Source organism: Stegostoma tigrinum, chromosome 21 (genome assembly GCF_030684315.1).
Source record: "Stegostoma tigrinum isolate sSteTig4 chromosome 21, sSteTig4.hap1, whole genome shotgun sequence".
Classification (NCBI taxonomy): Eukaryota; Metazoa; Chordata; class Chondrichthyes; order Orectolobiformes; family Stegostomatidae; genus Stegostoma; species Stegostoma tigrinum.
The window spans coordinates 19,726,141-19,747,534 of NC_081374.1; the positions used below are offsets into that span (position 1 = coordinate 19,726,141).

Here is a 21,394-nt window from a genome sequence, read left to right on the forward strand (position 1 = left end):
TGAAACCGTTTTACAGAATCTAGTCACTTACAGTAAGGGTGCAGCTAATGGTTTCATGTCTTGGCAGACTTTCGTGAATCTTTATATAATTCCCTTACACCGATGAACAACGGGCTCACTACTCAAACAAGTTAAAATAAAAAAGTACTTAAAGCCTTTGAATGATTACAGCAGGGAGGAGGTCGTTCGACCCATCATGTCCTCGTAATCAAGAGAACTGCATTTCTCTGTTGTTTATGTTCCACACAATATGTGAATTTGCTATTTGGTAATATGACGACCAAGAGACAGTTTAGACACTTCCCTGTCGGAATGGTGACACCGGTGGGGATGTGGTGGAAATATAACATTACACCTTAAGCCACAAAAAGGCCTTTTTAATGCATATTTTGATTGCACAAACTAACATTTTTCCCCTTGTCTGTTTAGCAGTTTCAATACACTTCATCCTCGTTACTGCGGGGGTTATGGGCACGGACTCCCCACAGATTACAAGACGGGGATACCTTTGCTACATACCACGAAGGACTGCGAGATCAGGCCGGATGAGTCAATGAGGAAAAATAAATTGATAGGGTCTGGGGCCCCGTTCGCAAAATGTGTGGATTTGTGGCTGGCATGTCAGTGGATAACAAGGATAAAATGTGGTAAACTTGACTTCCAAAGCCAGTCGTACAACAGGGAAACAGTCATTTGAATGAATGCATCTCCGATTAAAGAGATAATGGGAACTGCAGATGCTGGAGAATTCCAAGATAACAAAATGTGAGGCTGAATGAACACAGCAGGCCAAGCAGCATCTCAGGAGCACAAAAGCTGACGTTTCGGGCCTAGACCCTTCATCAGAGAGGGGGATGGGGAGAGGGAGCTGGAATAAATAGGGAGAGAGGGGGAGGCGGACCGAAGATGGAGAGTAAAGAAGATAGGTGGAGAGAGTATAGGTGGGGAGGTAGGGAGGGGACAGGTCAAGGAGGTGGGATGAGGTTAGTAGGTAGCTGGGGGTGCGGCTTGGGGTGGGAGGAAGAACCGGTTGGGGAGGCAGAGACAGGTTGGACTGGTTTTGGGATGCAGGGGGGGGGGGGGGGGGGAAGAGCTGGGCTGGTTGTGTGGTGCAGTGGGGGGAGGGGACGAACTGGGCTGGTTTTGGGATGCAGTTGGGGAAGGGGAGATTTTGAAACTGGTGAAGTCCACATTGATACCATATGGCTGCAGGGTTCCCAGGCGGAATATGAGTTGCTGTTCCTGCAACCTTCGGGTGGCATCATTGTGGCACTGCAGGAAGCCCATGATGGACATGTCATCTAGAGAATGGGAGGGGGAGTGGAAATGGTTTGCGACTGGGAGGTGCAGTTGTTTGTTGCGAACTGAGCGGAGGTGTTCTGCAAAGCGGTCTCCAAGCCTCCGCTTGGTTTCCCCAATGTAGAGAAAGCCGCACCGGGTACATTAACTTGTGTTTGCGTCTGAATGCACCTAATGTGATCTGACAAGCCGTTATTCCAACTGGATATCAACTCATCAAGTTGAGGCATCTCACTGATGGGGAAAACAGAACGTTTCACTAACAACATCAGGTGATGGTATTGAATCAGCGCTCAAATGTAGAAATTCATCCTGCATATTACCTTAATTAATTATATCCTGCCTTTAATGACCCACTACACCAGCAACCATTAATCACCTTGTTATCTTGTGCTGAAGCTTATTTTAACTGCAAGGTTCACCACCTGCCACTGAAAAATCAATTTGCACGTTACTTTTATGAACAGCAAATTGAAAACCAGGTCAAAGAGTACAAGGGCAGCCTTGCAACTGTTAATTTCATCTTACAATTAAAAGACTTATCTTCACTTCTTTAAGCCAAATGTATAGTACCTGGCATGGGGTCATAATTAAGAGAATCGGACAATGATATCTCCATTTCTTTCCGTTGTGCATTAGAGTTCTGTGTCTGCTTCTTTCCTCTGATGACCATTTCCTGTCGGCTCTCCTGCTGTAGCTTTTTGGTTCTCCCCATTCTCCTGTGCCTCTCCATTCAGTTTTGGCTTCTCATTTGCAACTGATTGGTCCTCTGAAGCAACAGAAAACATTGTGCTATCATGATCCTGTGCATCGGGCTCCTCATCCTTAAAAGAGAAAGGACAAACTGAATTTGTTGCTTGCGCGCACAGCTGCCGAGCCGGGGATACACATTAACACTAGCTCATCGCTGGTGACACAGCTGTTGCATTTTGGTGACCTGTAATTCTAGCAAGGGTGTTTGCTTTGCCTGTTACACTTTGAAGGGCTCTTGTCAAGACAAGAAATAAATGGGGAAGCAGAACGTTGGTGGAAATGTTGCCTTTCGCTCTCTAATCAATCGTACAAATTCATTTTAGACATTTATGGCTAACGACCTCTTAAAAATAAACATATAGCAGTTTTGCAAAAGTGGACTTTTGGTCCCCAATTTACTTTATATAAATTTACAGATGTCAATGTCAAAACTGTGCATTCCTGTTCAGGAATCCTACAGTGCACATTGATGGTCGTTGACTCTGATCTATAAATTAAACGGAGACCACCAGAGGGCTCCCACTCCCCGTGCAGGTGACTGTCCCTTAAGTCTTGCTGGAGCAGTATGAGTGATGCGCACAATGTAATGTTGAAAGAAAACATATCTACATTGGGATTGCTAAAAGAGAGAGAGAGAGAGGATGTGATCATTACAAATTAACCAAAAATTTTTCTCAGCTCTATTAGTGACAGTTTAAACACTGATTCGAATCTCTCTCTCTTTCTCAGTCTTAATAAAAAAACGAAAAAACTGCGGATGATGGAAATCCGAATCAAAAACCGTTCTGAAGAAGGTCGCTGGACGAACATCGATTTCTCTGTACCATTGCTACCAGACCCGCTGAGCTTTTCCAGCAATTTCTGTTTTTGTTTAACACTCTTTCTCGTTTGGTTTTGTAATGGATTTCAAACTAACAGTTAATGACAATCAAGGAACCTCAATGGAGTTTGGCTGTTAAAAAGAGCTAATTAACAAAAAGTGACGATGATTTTGGTTCAGCTTCCGACGACGTTAGTTTCAAATGGTGCTGTAACCCTATGAGCAACGGCGTTCTTTAGTAATAATGCTGCTCAAGTGGGCAGAACGCAGAGTGAATTGACAGGTCAGGCAGCCTCACGACTTTTCTGACTTTCAGGAATGTTAATGACTAATTCAACGTTTTAGAAATGTATGATATTTTTGAAATTGAATTTCTCACCTCTTCAACCCACCCTGAATGTATTTAGAATCATGCGCTCAGTTTTCATTTTATAATTCAAAAGTGTTTAATAAGAATTTTAATAATTTCAAACTAGCTTCCCACTGAAATTTTTAGCTCGAAACTCCTTTCTTGCTTTTCCATGATTGAAGGGAAAAAAATGACCCAATGTTGACAGCTGAAAATGTTAGTTTACACTGCTTTGGCAACAAAGTAAGATAGAAAATGCTGGAAAACGTGGGTCAGGAGGTTTGTCAACTTGAAATAATTACTGTCTTCCTACTGTTTGTTGTTTATATGGTATTTTGTACCAAATTCTGGAAAACATCATAAGTTACTTCATAGCAGCATTATAAAATAATCTTCAAAACCACTGGGATTTTGGAGTAACATGGGAATTGAACTGGTACATCTTTCTGTTTTCTTGCTATAACTTTATAATGTTCAGTAGTCTAGGTAAAAGGTTAATGAGGTGGCTGACCAAGAGACAGTTATCTGTCAATCACTGGAAACCTGAATATGGCAATAACAGAAATTGCTGGAAAAGCTCAGCCGGTCTGGCAGTATCTGTGGAGAGAAATTGGAGTTAACATTTTGGGTCAAGTAACCCCTCCACAGAACTGAGGATAGGAAAAACTAAGAAGCAGTTTTTTTTATTCTGGAGATAGGGTTGGGGCAGGGGTAGATGATAGGTAGAGATAGAACCCAAAGAGAGGTAATAACAGTTGGACACACAAAACAGTAGGTAATTATCAGCCTAGGAGAATGAATAGCTACTAATGGATAACTAGTGGCTAACAATGTGATATGTGTAATAATATACCATGTGATAACAAGGCATGGTGTGTTGGGGGTTAGGGCAAGGACATCAGGGAAGGTGCGTCAAGCCCTAAAATTTGTTGAACTCCAAATTGAATCAAAAAGGCTGTAGAGTTCCCAAGTGCAACTCTAGTGTGTGCGGAGCTTTGCTGGAGCACTGCAGCCAGCCTAAAACAGAGATGTTGGCCAGGGAACAACATGGCATGTTGAAATAGCAGGCAACCGGAAGCTCAAGGTCTTTTTTTTAAAAACAGACAGAATGTAGATGTTCTATGAAGTCGTCATCTAGTCTTCACTTTGATTCCCCAATGTAGATGAGTCCACACTGTCAGTAGAAAATGTAGTAGACTAAATTGAGTGCAGTGCAGGTAAAGTGCTGCTTCACCTGGAAGGTTTATTTGGGGTCTTGGTTACTACCAGACACACACTCCTCCCCCCCCGCCTGTCAGCCTTCTGTGGGATACCCTGACCCACTCCTCCTTTGCTCCCACCACCCCCATAGTCCCATGGCACGTTCCCAGAAACTGCAGAAGGGTAACACCCGTCCATTTCCTTCCTCCTTCCTTAGTATGAAGGAAACTATTGGAAGCAAATCTGATAGAATAAATGTGTATTTGGAGAGACAGAGATTAATCAAGGACAATCAACATGATTTTGATAAGGGGAAGCCAAATCTGCCTAACATTTTCATAGAAACAACCAGCTGCGTAGATGGGATCACTTCTCTGAAAATTTCCTATGTATCTATTCTACTAACTCGCCCTGACAGTTTCGGGGGGCTACAATGCACTTACAGCAATGTGATTGCTTCTTTTTTTTATTTGACATTTTACTCTTACAGCCTCATTTATGAGGAACCTTCTAAGATGTCATCCTTTCTTATTGCAGTAATTGACTCCTTGATCAATATTGCAACACCATTATCTCTTTTGCACCACACCCCTGTCCTGCCTGAAGATTCTCCACCCTGGAATATGAACTTCCAATCCTGATGCTTCCTCGACCATATCTCTGCAATAGTGATGCTATCATAATCCCATGAGTCAATCAACATTCTCACCGATTTGCCATACTCAATAGACTCCTTGCCTTAAAATAAATGCATTTGAATTTGCCACATTCCCTTATCTTCTCTTGACAATATTGGCTCTACCTCTCAGACTGACTTGGTTCTTCTTCTGTACTTGTCTTAGTATTGCCTGCTATTTCATGTCAGCCCAAGTTCCATTCTGTTGACAAATTAGTTTAAACCCTTACCAACAGCAATAGCAAACCCTCCCCACAAAATGTTATGCTGTGACTCTTTAACCACATATTCATCCACTCTATCTGCCTATCCCTATTATCACTAGCATGTGATTGTAATACAGAGCCTCATCTCTTTGTAATTATGTCATTGGCATCAATGTGAACCTTGACCTCTGATTTCACCATCCTCCAGCTGTCCATCTTTACACTTGTACCAGATAGGCAACACATCATTCTGGAGTCACATCTGCTGCATCAGAAACACCTCATTTTCCAAAATGTGTATTTTCCAATGCTACTTTATATTTACCATGCAAAGTGATCAACAATTGACTTTCGTAGACCAAAATTGCTTCAGCAATTAATAAGACACAAATAAAACAAATATTCCCTTCTCTGCCTGTCTATAAATTCATCATTAGGTGGATCACAAAGTGGGAAATAAATGGCACAAGCCTCAAAACTTTTGAGCTAAATTTGTTGATTCATTGATGGGAGTGCCTGATGCCACAATTAGATGATATCTGGTTAATTGTCTTTAAAAGGGAACATTTGCTTCTGTACCAATTTCCTTCCTCACGTTTTAGCAAGTTTACAAGTTAGCTGACGCTGAACAATCGATTTTGTTTTCCAGCTGTGTTTGTATTGATAGATTTATACGCAACTAGCACAAGCCCTAGACATACCATAATGTGAAACAAAGCTTTGAGTGAGGCTGATGCTCAGCAGATGAACCTCCTCTCTGTAAACTGACAGCAACTTAGGAAATTATGAACTTTACATAAATTATTGTCTGCCCACATTTTCCACACACACCTTCATGTGCACGTATACACTCTAATCAAAAGCAAGACACCCCAACATCAATGGAAACAAACATTCTCCTGTAACGGTTCTAATGTTATTTTTATTAATTGTTATAGAATATATAAATCTCTGTAGTTTAGACAATTACCAGTCTCTTGCTCTGTGGGCTCTGGGACCGCTTGTTCATCTGATAATGTCCAACCAGAATCATTGCAGCAAGAAACAATCCACTGACAAGTAATGAGATTAGCACCTTAGGGGAGCCAGGTTTGGAATGCTCCTTAGCAGTCTGGAAAGAAGGAAATATCATCTCAGTGTGACACAATTGGTTTGAATTTTCTACAAAGAATACCAGCTAGCTATCAAAAATTTTAAATTTCTAAATGCTAATGTTCGCATAAAGAGACTTTATACATCTATGTAGCAGTAAGTGCATTCATGCTGCCTTGGACATTTAATGCCATAAATCTAATCGCGTACTGTCAAATCTATGACTGTTACCAAAGTAAGACCAAATGGCTGAATTTGACCAGCTTTCTGGAAACAGGGTGGGAAGTGAGGCGGTGGAAATAGGGATGGTAATCTGGCATGATCCTGTTGTCAAAGAATATTTCCAAAGGCAATAATGGTAGCACCACAGCCACATGCCTACCAGAATTGAGATTCATATAATCCAAGTAATTAAATTTGAGATGTCTGGTTAATGACTTTACTGGGGTTTCCTGAACAATGGAATGGTTACCCCATGGTGTGTTAAGCTTTCCAGCTGGAATGAAGAATCCTCCTTGTCCAGGCTGTCTGGTGATGAAGGATGGGCGAAGGTGTGGGGGATTTCCTTTCAGGAAGCTTTGTGACCCAAGGAGTGGTGCCTTGACAACAACCGTCACTCTCACGGCTCTGATGTTGCCTTTGGAATATTCACCGTCCTATCACCAGGAACCGCCTGTGTCGGCTTTGGAAGCTGAGTTTTGTCCTGCCATTGAGACACACGGTAGGGTGGTAAAGTGTCAATTCATCAACAGGGCAAGTAGAAAATTGGTGGATTTATTGCCACAACAACAGCAACAACAACAATATTTATTTATGTAGTGCCTTTAGCGAAGTGTTTCTCAACAATTGTATGCAACAAAATTAGACTCCAAGCTACACTATGGTATTAGAGCAGAAGACCAAATGCTTGCTCTGAATGGCAAGTTTTAAGGAGCATCTTGCAAGTAAAGTTGAGATATTCTGAGGAGAGACTCTAGAGCTCTGAGCCGAGACAGCTTAAGGCATAGCCACAAATAGCACAGCAGCACAAACTGAAGCTGTTCAAATAAATGAGGACAGGTACCTTGAAGGTATTTGTAGGGCTGGAGGAAATTACAGAGAAAAGGGGAGTTGAGTCCATGGATGTGTTTGAAAATAAGATGAAGAAATATAAAATGGGTTCCAAGATAGGGAATGTTTCAACGTAGGTTAGCAAGCTCATTGATGGGTGAATGAGATTTGCATAAGGAAGGACTTGAGCAGCAGAATTTTAGGTCATCTCAAATGTTAGGAGCTAGAATTTGGGATACTGGCTTTGAAATAGTCAACTTTACAGTTGAGGTATGGTTGGATTATTCAATATCCTAAAGGATGTACACAGAATGCTGATGATGGGATAGGTGGAAAATGCACACTTAGAAAGCAACTTCAGTTGTTTTTAAACACTCTTCCCCAAAGTGAAGTGTCTGTTAAATTCACATCTACATTTATTGCTAGAAAATCCATGCTACAGACTCTAAATGTTGACTTTGAGCATACTTAAATAACTAATAGATTACCACATGGACTTCAATGAAGTTCAGTACCATAAGCTCATGCCAATTAGGGATGAGCAATAAATGCTGTCCTAGCCAACAATGCTCACATCCTCTACAAGAGCTAAAATGAAATAACTTTCACAATCCTAGAATAGCAAAGAGCTTTAAAGCTAGTGCCATGTTCCCCTACATTTAAATAGTGACAGTACTTTTGAAATGTAGTCAACATATAAGCAAAGGAAAACACAGAATATAATTTGTGAACAAGTTTTGACAAACTGCAGTGAGATCTATAATCAGAAAAGCTATTCTATTGATGTTGGTTGATAGATAAATATGAAATATTACCCCGGGAAAACCTTGCTTTTCTTTGAGTAGTTACAAGTTTTTTTTAATGCCATCTTAAGAGAGTAAACAGGATGTCAATGTCACATCTTATGTAAAACTGTGCATATCTGACAGGGTATCACTTCCACAGTGCAGAACTAATGTGTCAGTCTGGATTATGTGTTCAACTTTGATAGAATGAAGTTTGAAACTACAGTTTTCTGACTTGGAGGTGAAAGTAATAGGACTGAGCCAAGGCTGACGCCTAATACAACAAATATTGCATGTCTGTTGGCAGAAGTCTAACAACTTAAATGAGTGGCTCCTCAGGAACAGGATTAGAATAAGCAACAGTCATAAATACTCCAGAAAAAAACCCTGAGGTGCCTATCAAAATATCTGTGGTCAAAACACATTTTTGCCAAGAATTTTCAAGGAACACAAGGGAGAGATTAGATCCCTATAGTCTCAGCAGTTAGACACGAATAAAAAATGATTTGTTATGTCAATGGCAGGTTTGTTTTAAAGTACTACACATGATTGCTGCTTTAGAATTAGAATTAGCAATAGATTTATTGTCATGTACTCACATGAGTGCAGTGAAAAGTTTACAAGTCGCCACTTACTGCATGATCTTAAATACAAAGGTAGCTAAGTGCAGATTCTTAAGTAGAAATTCATAGGAAAAATTAGAAAAATAAAGAAATAAAATGTCCAGCATTGGACCTGTTAATATCACTTTGTAGAGCCAGCAATAGAGGAATTATTTTTGCTTCACTGATTATTCTCAGATTATTTGGCATTCAAAGCAGTCTTAATCAGTTTCTTTTGCCTGTTGAATTTAAATCAATTCTACAAAAAATGCCCAGAGTACAGTGAGGTAAATTGTTTTATACTCTGGCTGAATAGAGGAGCAGTATAGAGCAGGGGGCAACTTAATTTCTCGTTGAGCAAAAGTATTCCAACACTGGCCCCTTATTCAAAAAGCCTTTACTCCTGTTTCAATCAGAACAGTGGGAAAAGATATTGTGGTCCAGTTTGTAGCAACCCTGCCCCAGAGCCAGAAGTGTTAAACCCCAGCCCAGAATTTGACGAACAAGTACCAAGAAGGTATGTTCATAATGTGACCAAACAGGTAGTGATGATGAAGTTTTAAATCTTCTCGATAGACATCATTGGAAGCTGTGAGAATGGGAGAGATACTTGGTTAGCCATGCGTTGGAAAAAAATTTGAACTGTGACTATCACTATCCAGACAAAAAGGCACTTTATCACAGGAAATTGGACTCCAAGTAATCTGTAAAAAGCCACCAAGCCATGAAAATGAATATCAGAAAATTATTCATTAACATGAAAATCAGAACTGAGTCTGTTGTCCTTACCTATCGCACTTGTAAATATCAAGGATGACTGCGAAAGACTAAGAATTATTTTTGAAACTGTACAGCATAATATGTACTACCCACATCACAGTGCAGTTTTGCTTATGAAAAACAGTTAAAGTAAACTCTGTGATTCTGTCCATGAGTTCATAGTTGTGTATTGTAGATATTGCAATCTAAGCTGCTTAATTCAGGGAAACTCCACAAACTCTCAAAGTCCTGGGGGTTGCCATTGACCAGAAACTAAACTGGATGAGACATATAAATATTGTAGCAAAAAAATGCAGGGCAGGAGCTAGGAATCCTGCAGAGAGTAAATCACCTCCGGGAGCTGAGCGGACGTGAGGTCAGGGCAGAGAGGCAGTTGGGAAGGTACGTGAGTGCTATTTAAGTACTTACCTCGAAGCCAGCAGTCCTTTTTGCAGTGGAGAGCGGCGGGAGCTGGGCGGACATGAGGTCAGGGCAGAGAGGCAGTTGGGAAGGTAAGTGAGTGCTATTTAAGTAGATGTGTTCGTGATTATGCCACTGTTGAAGAGGTGAAGACATGACTGCCAAGCTGATTCAGTGTGCTGCGTGCATGATGTGGGAGGTCAGGGACACTGATGATGTTTCTGGCTCCTATATCTGTGGTAAGTGTGTACACATTCAGCTTCTGAAGGAGGTTGTTGCAGCCCTGAAGAAAGAACTGGGTGACCTCAGGCTCATCTGAGAGAACGAGAATTTTCTGGACAGGACCTTCAGCGAGGTCATTACACCGAGGATACCTGAAGAGAGAAGGGGAATGTCGATGATGAAGGAAGACATGAATGAAGTACAAGAGACCCCGGGGAAGCACCTATTGTAAACAGGCTGACTGTCGAGACAGACGACACTGCCAGTCCGAGAGGTGGACAGGTCTGTGAGTCAAAAATTAGTGTGGAGGCAGAGCTGAGGAGTCAGGCATCATGGAGAGCTGTGGTAACAGAGGACTCCATAGTGAGAGGGACTGACAGGGGTTTCTGCGGTAACAGGCGAGATTTGAGGATGGTGTGTTGCCTTCCTGGTGCCAGGATCCAGGACATCACTGATAGAGTGCAGGGAATGCTCAAGGATGAAGGTGAAGACCCAGAGGTGGTGGTGCATGTCGGCACTAATGACGTCGGGAAGAAAAGGAGGCGCATTCTACAGTGGGACTTCAGAGAACTCGGAAGAAGGCTGAAAAGCAGGACTTCCAGGGTGGTTATCTCTGGTTTGCTTCCAGTTCCTCGGGCTGGAGAGGGCAGGAACAGAGAGATAATGGACTTGAATGTGTGGCTGAGGGACTGGTGCCAGAAGCAAGGATTTAAATTCTTGGATCACTGGGATATGTTTTGGGTTAAGGATAAATTGTACAAGAGGGACGGGTTGCATCTTAATAGGTGGGGGACCAGCATTCTGGCAGGCAGGTTTGCCACTGCAACACAAGTGTGTTTAAACTAAGTAATGGAGGGGGGGAGGGACCAAACTGGAAATTTAAGAACCAAGTTAAAGGGAAAGTGAAAATAAGAGAAGTTAAGAGAGAGCACAGAATCAACAGAGCAGAAAACTCAAGGAGGGATTGTGCAGTATGGCCAAGTGAAATAGGGATTGATAGGAAGGGTGAGGGGAGAAACAAACTAAAAATATTATACATGAATGCACGAAGCATAAGAAATAAGGTGGATGAGCTTGAGGCTCAGTTGGAAGTTGGCAAGTATGATGTTGTGGGGATAACTGAGACATGGCTTCAAGTGGTCAGGGCCTGGGAAATGAATATTCAAGGCTATACGTGCTATAGAAAGGACAGATTGGTGGGAAGAGGGGTGGGGTAGCCCTGTTGGTGAGGAATGATATTCAGTCCCTTGCGAGGGGGCGGCATTGAATCAGGAGATGTAGAGTCAGTATGGATAGAGCTGAGAAATTCTAAGGGTAGAAGGACCCTAATGGGAGTTATCTACAGGCTCCCAAACAGTAGTCAGGATGTAGGGTGCAAGGTGAATCAAGAGTTGAAATTGGCCTATTACAAAGTTATCACTACAGTTGTTATGGGAGATTTCAACATGCGGGTAGACTGGGAGAATTGGGATGGTACTGGACCCCAAGAAAGGGAGTTTGTGGAGTGCCTCCAAGATAGATTCTTAGAACAGCTTGTACTGGAGCCTACCAGGGAGGAGGCAATTCTGGCTCTGGTGTTGTGCAATGAACCGGACTTGATCAGGGACCTCAAAGTAAAGGAGCCATTAGGAGGTAGTGACCATAATATGATAAGTTTTAATCTGCAGTTTGAGAGGGAGAAGGGAGAATCAGAAGTGTCAGTATTGCAGTTGAATAAAGGGAACTATGGAGCTGTGAGGGAGGAGCTGGCCAGTGTTCGATGGTACAATACCCTAGCAGGGATGGCCGTGGAACAACAATGGCAGGTATTTCTGGATATAATGCAGAAGGTGCAGGATCAGTTCATACCAAAGAGGAAGAAAGATCCTAAGGGGAGGCGGGGGCAGCCGTGGCTGACGAGGGAAGTTAAGGACTGTATAAAGATAAAAGAGAAGTATAACATAGCAAAGATGAGTGGGAAGCCAGAGGACTGGGAAGCTTTTAAAGAGCAACAGCAGATAACTAAAAAGGCAACACACAGAGAAAAGATGAGCTATGAAGGAAAACTGGCCAAAAAATATAAAGGAGGATAGTAAAAGCTTTTTTAGGTATGTGAAAAGAAAAAAAAATGATTAGACTAAAATTGGGCCCCTGAAGTCAGAAACAGGTGAATTTATTATGGGGAACAAGGAAATGGCAGAAGAGTTGAATAGGTACTTTGGATCTGTCTTCATTAGGGAAGACACAAGCAATCTCCCTGATCCAATAGTGGCTGAAGGACCGAGGGTAATGGACGAACTGAAGGGAATTTATATTAGGCAGGAAATGGTGTTGGATAGACTGTTAGATCTGAAGGCCAATAAATCCCCAGGACCTGATGGTCTGCATCCCAGGGTACTTAAGGAGGTGGCTCTAGAAATTGTGGATGCATTTGTAATTATTTTCCAAGGTTCTATAGATTCAGGATCAGTTCCTGTGGATTGGAGGGTTGCAGATGTTGTCCCACTTTTCAAGAAAGGAGGGAGAGAGAAAACAGGAAATTACAGACTGATTAGCCTGACATCAGTGGTGGAAAAGATGCTGGAGTCAATTATAAAAGATGAAATTACAACTCATTTGGATAGCAGTAACAGGATAGGTCAGAGTCAGCACGGATTTATGAAGGGGAAATCGTGGTGACTAATTTTCTGGAATTTTTTGAGGATGTATCTATGAAGATGGATAGGGAAGAACCAGTGGATGCAGTGTACCTTGACTTTCAGAAAGCCTTTGATAAAGTCCCGAATAGGAGATTGGTGAACAAAATTAGGGCACATGGTATTGGGGGCAAAATACTGAGTTGGATTGAAAATCGGCTGGCTGACAGGAAGCAAAGAGTAGTGATAGACAGGTCCCTTTCGGGAATGGCAGGCAGTGACCAGTGGGGTACCACAAGGTTCGGTGCTGGGACCGCAGCTGTTTTGTGATATATATATAAATGATATAGATGAAGGCATTAAAAGTAACATTAGCAAATTTGCTGATGACACAAAGTTGGGTGGCAGTGTGAAATGTGAGGAGCGTGTTATTAGAATACAGGGTGACTTGGACAGGCGAGGTGAGTGAACGGATGCATGGCAGATGCAGTTTAATGTGGATAAATGTGTGGTTATCCAGTTTGGTGGCAAGAACAGGAAGGCAGATTACGATCTCAATGGAGCCAAGTTGGGTAAAGAGGAAGTACAACAAGATCTAGGTGTTCTTGTACATCAGTCAATGAAAGCAAGCATGCAGGTACAGCAGGCAGTGAAGAAAGCCAATAGCATGCTGGCCTTCATAACAAGAGGAATTGAGTATAGGAGCAAAGAGGTGCTTCTGCAGCTGTACAGGGCCCTGGTGAGACCGCACCTGGAGTATTGTGTGCAGCTTTGGTCTCCAAATTTGAGCAAGGACATTCTTGCTATTGAGGGAGTGCAGTGTAGGTTCACAAGGTCAATTCCCGGAATGGCGGGACTATCATATGTTGAAAGATTGGAGCAACTGGGCTTGTATACACTTGAGTTTAGAAGGATGAGAGGGGATCTGATTGAGGCATACAAGATTATTAAGGGATTGGACAATCTGGAGGCAGGAAGTATGTTTCTGCTGATGGGTGAGCCCCGAACCAGAGGACACAGTTTAAAAATAAGGGGTAGGCCATTTAGAACAGAGTTGAGGAAAAACGTCTTCACCCAGAGAGTGGTGAATATATGGAATGCTCTGCCCCAGAAGGCAGTGGAGGCCAAGTCTCTGGATACTTTCAAGAAAGTGATGGATAGAGCTCTTAAAGATAGTGGAATCAAGGGTTATGGGGATAAGGCAGGAACAGGATACCGGTTGTGGATGACCAGCCATAATCATAATGAATGGTGGTGCTGGCTCGAAGTGCCGAATGGCCTACTCCAGCACCTATTGTCTATTGTCTATTCACTCCCCAAAGCCTATTCACCATCTATCTAGGCACTTGCCAGGAATATGATGGAATACTCCCCACCTGCCGATACAGCTCCAACAACACTCATGATGTTTGAAACCATCCAGGACAAACAACCCACTTGATTAACATCATATCCACAAACATTTTTGCCACTGACATACAAAATAAACAGTGTGTGTTATTTACAAAGATGCACTGCAGAAATTCACCAAAGTTTCTTATACAGCAGTTCCAAACCTGGGACGTCCTCCATTTTGGAAGAACAAGGGCAGTAGAACTCATGGGAACACCACTGCCCGCTAGAGCCCCTCAAACCATTCACAATCATGACTTGGAAGTATATCATTGTTCCTTCTGTTTGGCTGGCACAAAATCTTGGAACTCCATCTGTAACAGCAATATGAGTGTACCTGCTGCAAATGAACTGCAGTGGTTCATAAAAGCAGCTCCCCACCACCCACTCAAAGCCAACTGAGGATGGTCAACAACTGCTGGGCCAGCCAGCAATGTCTGCATCCCTTGAGGGAATAAAAACAATTCTAAAGTCTGAAAGAGCCCAGCTTCCAAAGGCCAACATCATTGAAGATAAAAGAAACACTGCTCAGGAATGAATTATGATTTTGTTGCAAATTATGCAATTTTAGCTGTGTTTTCCATGTTAAAAATCTTTGCCCAGATTTTCTGCCAGACATATGTTATGCCAGCTGGAATTGTGTACGGGGACTTTGCAGATTTTCTATTGACTCTCACTCAGGGGAATTGTCTGGAAATTGAATTTTCTGCTGGGCAATTCTGCCACTTTGGGAATCCTCTGACAGTTTTCATTGAAATTGAATACTTCGGAGAGTTATGATGAAATTAACTAAAATAGTTACTCAGAAAGTTGGAGTATTCAATACATGGTAATCCCCTGAATAACTAATAAATGGACCCCATGCTTTACCTCACACATGCCCAGCACCCTTCTCCCATTTGCATTCCTCTAGACTCTAATCTGGCACCCTAACAGTACTTGACCCCCTTTGTCCCCCTGACAATCCTGCCAGTCTCTCACCAACAGTTGGATGCCAACACCACCCCATTCTTGCTGCCAAATATGGCCACATCAAACTCTCCTCCACCCATTGTTGAACTTAACCTGACCTGACCTCCCATGACATCCACTGTACAAGATAATCCCATTGGACACGACCTGACACTTTTACTACCAGACCTGAGTCTGCTACGATTCTGTCTCCAGGCCTGACCTAATCCACCCTCGAGGAAAATTGACATTGCTAATTAAAAGAGAAGAATGTGAAAGGTTATAGTGGGAAGGCAGGACTAAGTGAACTGCTCATTCGGAACAGATTCGGACACAATAGGTTAATGGCTTCCTTTTGAAAAAAAAAGGATTTTTAATCGACCTGTTCAGAGGTTGCTACCACACATCTCTGGAGCAGGTGGGACTTGGGCTTCCTTGTCTGGGGATAGGGACATTATCACTGTGCCACAAGCGATTCAGTGATTTTTCCTCAACTTGCTTTTTTAGCAAGGATAAGTTTAGTGGAATACTAATGAGAGAAGAAACCACCCCAGCATCCAATGCAGAACAAACCTATATCTTGGGATTACAGGCATTTGTTGGTATGGGAGAGACATTAACAGAATTTCAGGTATTGAAATTAGGACTAAACCTACCTCTGGCCCAAAGTAAAGTTGCAATACAGAAACCATGTTAAGTGAATTTTATGCTATAGTTACAATTCCTTTATTGCATTTCTCCCCAAGCCTGACTTGCTGCGAACAAACGTTCAGGGCAAAGACCTTTCTCAGAATAAAATGTGGAATAAATTAGTTCAGAAATGCCTTCACTGCAGCCAATACCAACTATGATATCTCTTCTGTTAATAAGTCACTGGAATAAGTTTTGAGTAATTATAGTTTTGTAGCCAGGTAAAAATTAGTCAGGAATCATGCAGAGAATCTGGCTGCCAAGGGAAAATTCTTGGCATTGAGAATCAATACAAATCCGATATCTATTTCATTTCTGGATTAAAAATGTTGAAATGTCTGTGGGAAAACTACAAGGAATAATACCCAATCTTACCTCAAACTATGAATGGAAAATGAACACTTTCAGGGAAAATAATGAGAAGCCCAGCAAACAGGATATGATCTGAATATTTTAACCCACATAAATATTTTTACACAGTGGAAACTCTTGTCATCTAGAGTATTTCCTTTACTGATATTCAGTGCTTGAAGCGTGACAAACTTCTGACTTGTTTGCCAAGAGGTTTTACGTCTAGGTCAGGATTAATTATCTCTAGGTGATATGGCTGCCGAACAACAGTCAATTCACAATAGTGGCACCGCAGCTTATTTAAATGTTCCTTTACTCTCCTATGATATAAATAAATAAAAATGATCTTTTGTATTTTGGAATAAAGCCAACAGTCCTTATATTCTTTGCTGCATCCACACAGAAAAGTTGAGAATGCAATATAAATTCAGTAGAAATCAGCTAGATGTATCACTTCAAATGCAGTCAAGCATTGCTCGTCAAATATCAGCACTAGTTTGTGTTCCACCAAAATAAATAATTGCTGTTTGAACTGAAGAATATTATAAATTAAAACTTATAAGCATGCCCATCTACCAGCGACACACTCTGATGAGACTCACGAACAATGAGAAATTCAAAGTGATAAAGACCAAATATTGGAGGAACACAAGAGAGATATTGTGGATCACACAGAATTGGGAAATTTAGCATGCAGAACTATTGAATTAGGTGGGATGTAAAATCTTGATTTGTTGGTGAATTGAGATGTAGAGATTAAGTCAGCTGGGTATTTGTGCTGTGCTGGGCCTCACATAGGCCTATCACAAGTTTGTGCCTCTGATACATTTTCAGGCAATGAATACTTAGTTGTGATAAATCATTGTGTTTAATAAGTCCTACCTTCAATATGAAGTCATAGTGCATGAGGATTTCTTTGCATGTGATTCATATTTGCTTAGAGGTGACATGCACCAATCAGCTTTGTACTATTACATCTGAGGTCAGCAGTTTCCCTTATTGAAATCTACAATACAAGACAGTGAGCATACTGGCAGTCTGTCAGAGAACTTGGGACTGGCAAGCCTGAGTCAGTGGTGGATGGGTGGGGTTGGACCAGGGGCTTGGAAGAGTAGATGAGAGATCCAAGTGCAGATGGAAAATAGGGTCAGTTCTCAAGAATTAAAGTCAATAGAACATAGAACAGTACAGCACAGAACAGGCCCTTCAGCCCACAATGTTGTGCTGACCATTGATCCTCATGTATGCACCCTCAAATTTCTGTGACCATATGCATGTCCAGCAGTCTCTTAAATGATCCCAATGACCTTGCTTCCACAACTGCTGCTGGCAACGCATTCTATGCTCTCACAATTTGGAAGAAACAACTTAGCAGTGATGCAAATCCAGGAACATTTTATATTTTACTTGTAGCTGCTGCATTGTCAACTGATGATAGATTTCACCAATAAAACGCATCTTCTACCATGTTCACGTACATGCTTTCAATTTTGATTGCAGTTGCATGGGGAATTGAGAAATGCAAGAAAATGGAAGGGGTGGGAATGGCTCAACAGTTCTAAAATTCTTTGCATAATAATATTTGATGTTCAAAAGGTTATCCTCAAAATACAGTCTTGACTTCACAGATAACAATTTAGTATTGAATATTATACAGGCATATTTCCCCTGGTGGTGTTCACAATGTATTGGAATCTGGAACAAGATACATTATTAGGGCTACTGATTTACAGTGATTGCAATAACACATAATTTGACTTCTTTGTTTTAATCTAACAACATCATTTCTGCTTTCAAGCTACAGTTGCATGGTCGTGTGTGCATTTACACACAAATTATAAATCAATGACTAAGACCAATAACGATTAGCTGAAGTTTATTTTACCTTTTCCAAAAGCCAAAAAATACAAAGGATAGTGTTTCAAACTTGCAGATATGATCTTTTTTGTAGCAATACTGGGGGTCCAGGTAGCCATTTGGATCAGTAGCATCAAGTGGGTTTGGGAGTGAGAGATAATGGGAACTGCAGATGCTGGAGAATCCAAGATAATAAAATGTGAGGCTGGATGAACACAGCAGGCCGAGCAGCATCTCAGGAGCCTGCTGTGTTCATCCAGCCTCACATTTTATTATCTTTGGGTTTGGGAGTGATATTGTATGCGAGACCTGGAAAGGGGGTTGTGGCCTTGTCATGGACGTATTGTGATTCTGCTTGGCAGAATAGTAAAGGTGATAAGAGGATTTGTTTAGGAGTGGAGACGGGTGTTAGGGATCAATGGGATTTGTAATCTGACGTGTTAAATCCCCGGAAGAAAGGTAAGGCACATATAAGTGGCAGATGACCAAAACAAAATGATATAACAAAAAATATCATGACATAAGTGTTTAGAGAAATAAACCTCGCATATACATGGAAATGTGTCTTCCAAAGAAGACTTCTAATTAAATATACACATTGATTGTACTTCTTTAATGCTAGACATCTTAATACTTAAGTAAAATGATGCAGGAAGAATTTATGTTTTGAAATAAGTGCATCATGTTGTGAATGCTGGAAAACAAACAAAAACAAGCTGCTGGCAAAACTCAGCAGGTCTGACAGCATTGGTGGAGAAAGAAAAATCGAGTTAACATTTCAAGTTGGATATGACAGTTTTTTGGAACTTTGAACTCGGAACATTCACTCTGTTTCTCTCCCCATAGATCCAGCCAGACCTGCTGAGAATTTGCAGAACTTTCTGCTTATATCTTGATATTTTCAAGTTGATAGTAGCTTTCTGCTTGGTTGCGTAAAACACAACAATGCATTATTAGTGATTTAAAACCTCATGAAATCAATACTTTTTGATTTTTTAGGTGGCAAAATATATTAAAATCAACTTTGCACTACACCTAAAGCAACAATGCTCGTTGTGCACAGTGACTTTGCTGCAAAATCGTCAGACTGCTAAACATTGCACTCTATTTTTAATTGACAGAACACTAACTGGGGAACAAATCCCTCTGCCAAGCTTGTAATAAGAAACCTTTAACCAATTAAAACAATTGAAGAATTTAGCTTATTTCAACAAAATAGTAACAGTCTGGATGAGCTACAATTATATTGCAAAGTTCTAGTTGATCTTCACAACTCATTCATGATTACAAAGCAATTATTTAAACTTTAAAAATTGTGAATTATATTCTATTTCTGAATTCTCCTGGTTATATCTTGTGTTAAATCCCCATACAGGGACACTGTATGCCACATATAGTGAAGACTTGTTGCTCAAATCCATATTTGTATCCTATTTCTGATGGAGCTTGTAAGCGACTGTGGCCAATGTCTTGTTCAACATGAGCCTCTGTTATTCAACAATCTGCTTAAATATTGTATAGGTAATCCTAGCAGTTGAAAAAACATTTCATAGCAGTGTGCAAAAACTGTCTACCAATTATTGATGCTCAAATTAGAAATGTATCTCCCTCTCACGCAACCCAACCACCCAGTCTCCATGTTGAAACAGATAACACACAGTAAGTATTCTGATAATGTAACAAGACTTGTTCTACTCATAGAGGTGCTGGCCTGTTATGTTTTCCTCTGACAGTCCATTACTTACCAAGGTGGCTCCTTATGTTGGTGGAACTAGGTGTACTGACTCAATTATATAACAGTACTACAGCTGAAGTTGTTATTGGCATTAGGGACTCTCTCAGTAAAATAACACAGTAGACAGGGACAAAAAGGGGAAATGTTTACAGTCTTTTGGATGGACCGGTGACGAGCTCCTGGACTTTCACAATGAGGGCAATTCATTTTGCTTCAAAATGTGTTTTAAGAGCAAATCATCAATGCCACAGGAAACATTGCTTTTCTGTTGAGAAAGGATGTTAACAATTTACTTCTTGTAAGACATCAGTGGATGCAAATGTTCCATAGATCTATTGTTAGTGTGTGGGAGGTGAGGAAACAGAAGGAGGGAAGCATGCTTCCTGTTTTTGAAGCAAACATAGTGAAATCTGAAGCTCATAGCAGAATGTCTGATCCAAGACCTGGTTTAGCAAAACTAACAAGGTGTTCTTTCAATTTGTAAGCTTTTAGAAATATACATTTGTTCAAAATATAAGCACTTGTTTCCTTCATTAAGCTTCGGACTTCTTATTCTGTTCAATTCTGACAATACATTGCACATCTTTCTATGCAAATGGATCCTCAAGACATAAGTGGAAAATGAAAACAAAGTGTGTACACCATTATTAGGTTTACATTAATTATGCCTTCCTCGGAAAGGAGCACAGTAGACAGGGACAATAAGGGAAATATTGTCATTTTAACAATTATTACAATTAATTTACAACACAGTAATTTTTCACATGAACAGATGTTTACAACTTGATCTGTTTACCTGCTTTCCTTTTGCTGACCCATTTTTCCCAATGAGAGGAGGTGAATCTGTTGTAGGACGTGGAGTAGCTTCAGTGTGATTGTGTCCATGTAGTGTCACAGTGGCAGTGACCTGACCATCTGTTATTGATCTGCTAGTTGAATTTTCAGTGGAAGTATTCAATGCACTTTCATCTGTGAGCATACAAATGTGCTGAATTGTTACAAGGCTAAAACTCCTCTGGTATTTCCAGTACAGTTAGTTCTGCAATAACATGTGTTCTGTAATGCAATTGACAAATAGGGGAATGCTGTTTCGAAAATGCGAACTTGTGTTGGCTATAATGCGATTCCATTGTGCATGGAGGAGTATGCGTTGATATCACATGGTCGTTTCACCGGCTTTGTCGTGAATACGTGCAATGTTAGCATTGAAAAGTTTCTGTGCCAGATTCACATGATCATTTCATGGGCTTTGTTGTGAAGTGCTTTCTATGAGACAACCTCCTCCCCCAGCAAGTCATCTTGACGTTTTTTTCAAGGTATAATGTTTCTTCTATTTCATGATTAGATATGAATTAAACATTTATTCAAATTATGCCATCTTTCGTGTTAGGCTATCGAGTGATTTTTGAGCAATTTTGAGTGTTTTTTTTGGTAGTCTGCCCTTAATTTCACTTTTCCCATGGGCTGCATTATTTCTATTGTGTGATTTTCTATAATGCGATACTGCACAGGAATGCAACTGCAGCATTATAGCAGAACCGACTGTATTCATAAACTATGATTACTGTCA

At 41.0% G+C, this 21,394-nt stretch overlaps 1 protein-coding gene across 1 annotated transcript in view; it reads right to left on the reverse strand.

Moving 5' to 3' along the window:
• Positions 1–1,084: 1,084 nt before the first annotated feature.
• LOC125462884 (uncharacterized) overlaps positions 1,085–21,394 on the reverse strand; it is a 47,259-nt gene continuing 26,949 nt past the window's right edge. Inside the window, exons 3-5 of the mRNA XM_048553345.2 lie at positions 20,621–20,793; positions 6,274–6,414; positions 1,085–2,123 (exon numbers count right to left, since the gene is read on the reverse strand). Coding sequence (XP_048409302.1) covers positions 1,935–2,123; positions 6,274–6,414; positions 20,621–20,793 — 503 coding nt within the window. The 3' untranslated portion in view covers positions 1,085–1,934. The remainder of the gene's footprint in view (positions 2,124–6,273; positions 6,415–20,620; positions 20,794–21,394) is intronic.